A 5,000-nucleotide genomic window follows, 5' to 3' on the forward strand; every position below is an offset into this window, starting at 1 on the left:
CCTTTGGTAAATACTTGTTGATTACCTTTAATTAGTTTGAAATTATTCAAATGTTTCCCTATCGGTTCCTTTATTAATGTCTACAATACCTTTCCCTCAACTGAAATCAAACTAACAGGTCAATATATAGTTCCCCCATTCTTCACTGAAAACTTTTTTTTATAAATCGTGGTGTGACAATTTTTATTATCCAATCCTCTGGTACCTGTCCTGACTCCAACGATCTGTAAAGATATCCGCCAACACCACGCTCATCTGTTCTGCCACCTCCCTCAAAATTCTTGGATGTATACTTTCTGACCCTCGAGCTTTATCGTTCCTTAATTTTTGTACCTGCGAATTCACCTCACCTCCAATAACATGGATCTTTTATAAAAGCCTTTGCTCACTCCCAAGATAGATACTCTCAGCTATTGGAAGTTCACCTGACTGTTCCCGTGTGAACGTAGAAGCAAAAAAAGTATTTGAATAGAAAGCATCTCAAAATGCAAAGCCCGTCCACGTCCATTTTGTATTCCAACTAAACGATGAAAACAACAGTTAATAATTTTTTATACATTTATTTAATTTGAGATCTCCACAATCTCACAATAAAGGTTTGTTGAAGATTTGATGACAAAAGCTCAATTGGTGAAAATGTTATGGCCTGGACATACACAATGAATCTCAATGGTAAACAAGGATTTTGTTTCAAACATTTATGGCTGGTCTACCACTTAACAGATGACATCATCCTTACAATCTGATATTCCCCATTGGGAGTGGAATGAGATGTACCAAGATTCAATATTTTAATTTTTGCCATTTTATCCAAGATGGCTGCCATATTATGTGACCTATGACATCACCATTATAATTAAAATATTCTCTATGGGAGAGGGGGGGAGGGGAGGTCTCTCCTACTCTGAAACTTTTTGTCATTCGGACAAGTGGTTGCTGAGAAAAAAAAAATGTCGCCAAAAAAAGACCAAAAACGGTCGACGAATAATAATAACAATAATAAAAATTATTTCGACAAAATTATTAATTTGTCTTCTCCATATTCTCATAATAAAGCTTTGTTGAAAATTTGATCACATAAACTCAAATGGTAAGAAAAAAGAAAGTCATGACCCAGAAAACACACAGACACACATACACATAAGTGATTGCAAAATCACGTTTCCCGCTCAGCGGAGGACGGGTTAATAAGCCTGCCGTTTCACCCTCATCATCCACCAATTCTCCTGTGTTATTTCCAACTAGCATAACCCGCGCTCTGCGTGACATGTTGGGGTGGGTGTGTTTGAGAAAGGAACTAATGCAGAGTATCAGTAGTAATTTTACTTCAATGCAGAAAGTGGAATACAATGTTCAAAGTACTTATTGATATACAATGTTTTGGGTTATAGCATTACAAATGCAGTAACCGTTTTTGGCACGATTTCACTGTTTCAGAACCATTTTATTTACTTTTTTGTACCATGCACCTCATATGGTCTTTGAGATAATGTAAGCCGAATATCACATTACTCGAGCGCAGAACAAAGTCGAAGATAGCGCGACACGAAACCACAAACTCGGAAATAATATATAAGATGGGCTCACATTTCTCTTAAAATTTTCCTTACTTATTATATACTTAAATACTGGCTTGTTGTTGTGTTTAATACTTTTGGCTATGTCCTTTCCATATTCCCTTTTTTCCTGCCGAGTTATTTTATTAACTAGTCTCTCTTTCCTCCTATATAGATGCGAGTTGTACTCTAGTCCTGTTGTTTTGTATTGAATGAATGCCTCAAAAAACTTATCCTAATTATACTCCATACCTCTCTGCCTTGACCTTTATACCTCGCTGGAATGTACCTACTCTTTCTCCACCCAATACATTTGCTCTTTTACTTTGAAAAATCATACACTATCAATTGAAGCTTTCCAATTTCTCCACTGCAGACTACCCACTCATTTTCTTTACCCAATCTAAAGCTCCCAAATCACTTCTCATATCCTTAAAGTTTTCCCTTAAAAAATTCAACAGCTTTAAACCACAATTCCAAACTTCATGTGCCAACAATAGAATTGTGCTTTCGATGTCACTCGTCCCCAGACATCCTCCCATCTCCACCTCCTCCACCATATTGAGATCATTAGGGATGATGTCCTAGCATTCAAAAAACAGAGGACATTGCTCTTTGCATGATGCACTTTTTTGATATTTCATTAAAAGTAATCTTAATTGATAGTGTATGATTTTAAAAGTTTGGTACATGACCCACCACACACAATTCTTACCACATAGTTGGTCAAGATGCTGCATCTCACATTTTTGGAGTGGCAGCATTTTCTTTTGACGACCGTTTTACGTCTTTGTGATTTCAGATCATGACTATCAGGCCAAATAATTCAGTGAAAACAGAAATTGATCATTTGGTCTTGTCAGTTGAATAAGACAGTGGCACAACCACACTTACAGAACTAACAGAACCAGCAGCCACAGGCTGCATACAAAACAACAACAGTTGAACAACAGTAATCTACAGACCGCGTATAAAAAACAGTGAAGACAAAGATTTTCTGAACCAGTGTTTTTCACAAAATTATGATCGAAGTGTGTTTTTACAGGGCATCTCCACATTTTGATTCTCACAACTTTAGTGTGAAAAAGTCAAAATTTATCTGCCACACCCCACCCCCACTTGACTGGCCTTCTTCTCTCCCCTTACTAGCATCTCCATCCCAATCTGATCGACCACCATACCTGATACAATCTCTTACCTCAATGTCATTGTGCTCATGCAACTCCCCACCCCACTCCCCTTCCCAGAATATTATTTTAATGCTCTTGTGTACCTCATTATACTGAAGATTAAAAAAAAAATACTCACTCATACATTTCCTTGTCTTCATCAACAATGAGAAACCCCTTTTTCTCAATAGCGCAAGAGTAAAGATAGGTCCTTTGGCATCGTCTAATTTGGCAACCTACAGGAGAGAGAGAGAGAAAGAGAGAAAGAGAGAAAGAGAGAAAGAGAGAAAGAGAGAAAGAGAGAAAGAGAGAACGAGAGAACGAGAGAACGAGAGAACGAGAGAACGAGAGAACGAGAGAACGAGAGAACGAGAGAACGAGAGAACGAGAGAACGAGAGAACGAGAGAACGAGAGAAGGAGAGAAGGAGAGAGAGAGAGAGAGAGAGAGAGAGAGAGAGAGAGAGAGAGAGAGAGACAGAGAGAGAGAGAGACAGAGAGAGAGAGAGAGAGAGAGAGAGAGAGATTGAGAGAGATTGAGAGAGAGAGAGAGAGAGATTGAGAGATTGAGAGATTGAGAGATTGAGAGATTGAGAGATTGAGAGAACAAAACAAAACAATATTTCGCTGTTCAGGGCTAAAAGCTAATTAACATGTTATTGTGTTCGAAAGACTCACCAACTTCTTCCATCGAAGTATCTCCTTCCATATATGTCCAACATAAAAACCACAATTTGTCTCTTGCGAAGTTTGATGATCAGTAAACAAAGCTGAAGAGTAGATCTACACGGATGAATAGGGAAAGATTAAAAAAAATTAAATTACTGCTAATGAGGCACGAGATGATAATCAGATGAGGACAAGGTGAAAGCATATAGTAATTGGCAGTGATTATTTAAGTACAGATCTGAAAGTAAAACAGACAGACACAGCTCAGAGGTTCCGCATTTCACTTGAGGGCTTGGACATGGAACTGAGGTGCCACAGTTCAGATGCGGAACCAAGGGTCCATGCTAGGAGGGGGAACCAAGGGCCCATGGTTTGGAGGGGAAAGCAAGAGCCACGGCTCAGAGGGGGAACAGAGGACCCACGGCTCGGAGGGGGAACAGAACATTAATAGTTGTAATTTAGACTTAGACTTGGCATGCTAGTCCCCTATAGAGCCCTTCGACAATTTCTCCATCCCTGTGTCTCTATCGTTTGTTGGTCAGTGTACAAACTATCATGTCACTGTAATTTACTGTTAAAAGAATGACATGTAAAAGGAAGAAAAAAAATAAAAGAGCAATAAACAGAGGAAGAACGGTGATCTGGATCGTTAACATAAACACTCACAAGGCAAAGATAATGAACATGAATAGATCCATTTGAGGAATGGCACATCTGTCCACATTCTTCCTCCACAGTCTGGTCTTTCTTACAAAAGGCACAAACGGGTCCCAAACTTGTATCTTTCATCGTGGTTCCAGTCCCACAGACACGATGCTGAAAATAAATCACCTGCTGGGGTAAAACGTTCAGGAATTGTGTGAGAAAATCGTCGATTCTTTTAACAGATGATAAAGGAGTGGGGAGGAAAACAGTGGGGTAGGCATCGGGATATATCACTCGGGTGATATATTTGTATTGTTACTTTGGAGGATGTTGGGGGTTGTGGACTGTGTCATGAAGACCGGCAGCACATTTACCTTTTGACAAGACAATCACACAGACAGCACAATCATGACTCATATTTCCAATCACTCAAACCTACTTACTTTTTCTGCAGCCACTATCTTTCCAGGAAGACCATTCCATGCAATGACAACTCTCTGAGTGAAGACCCCTCCCTCTCTGAGTCTGAGACCCCTCCCTGCCTTAATATATATATATATATATATATATATATATATAAAATCTGCAACAGTCTGTCTGTCCGTCCATGTGAGGAGGGGCTTCTCAGTTCAGGGTGGGACTTCCCACACTCAGGGAGGGGCTCCAAAATCAAATTGCCACCATTTTGTTTGCACCATATCATGTAGCTTATTTTGGAAGGCTCGTACTTTCTTCCACTATCACGGCTTTATCTTCACTATAATTTGATATCTGATTCTTTTTTTGTAGTCAATAAGATGGTGTAAGTTTTGGATGCAAAAAAAAAAACAGGAAGAAAATTAGCATTTTTAGACAAAAATGCATTTTAAGTGAAATTCAGGCCTGTAATAAAAAATCCATTCAGACTCCCTCACATCTATATCTTAACTCTAATTCACCTTCCAATTTCATTTTTGTAGTTGT

At 38.9% G+C, this 5,000-nt stretch overlaps 1 protein-coding gene across 1 annotated transcript in view; it reads right to left on the reverse strand.

Moving 5' to 3' along the window:
- Nucleotides 1–4,207, reverse strand: part of LOC147026885 (uncharacterized) — a 207,558-nt gene extending 203,351 nt beyond the window's left edge. The window contains exons 1-3 of the mRNA XM_085883592.1: nucleotides 4,059–4,207; nucleotides 3,402–3,506; nucleotides 2,865–2,961 (exon numbers count right to left, since the gene is read on the reverse strand). Of these exons, the coding sequence (XP_085739718.1) occupies nucleotides 2,865–2,961; nucleotides 3,402–3,506; nucleotides 4,059–4,181 (325 nt within the window). The 5' untranslated portion in view covers nucleotides 4,182–4,207. The remainder of the gene's footprint in view (nucleotides 1–2,864; nucleotides 2,962–3,401; nucleotides 3,507–4,058) is intronic.
- Nucleotides 4,208–5,000: the final 793 nt, after the last annotated feature.

This window comes from Eptatretus burgeri, chromosome 5, assembly GCF_056783735.1.
Source record: "Eptatretus burgeri isolate ZD-2024b chromosome 5, Ebu_testis_v1, whole genome shotgun sequence".
Classification (NCBI taxonomy): Eukaryota; Metazoa; Chordata; class Myxini; order Myxiniformes; family Myxinidae; genus Eptatretus; species Eptatretus burgeri.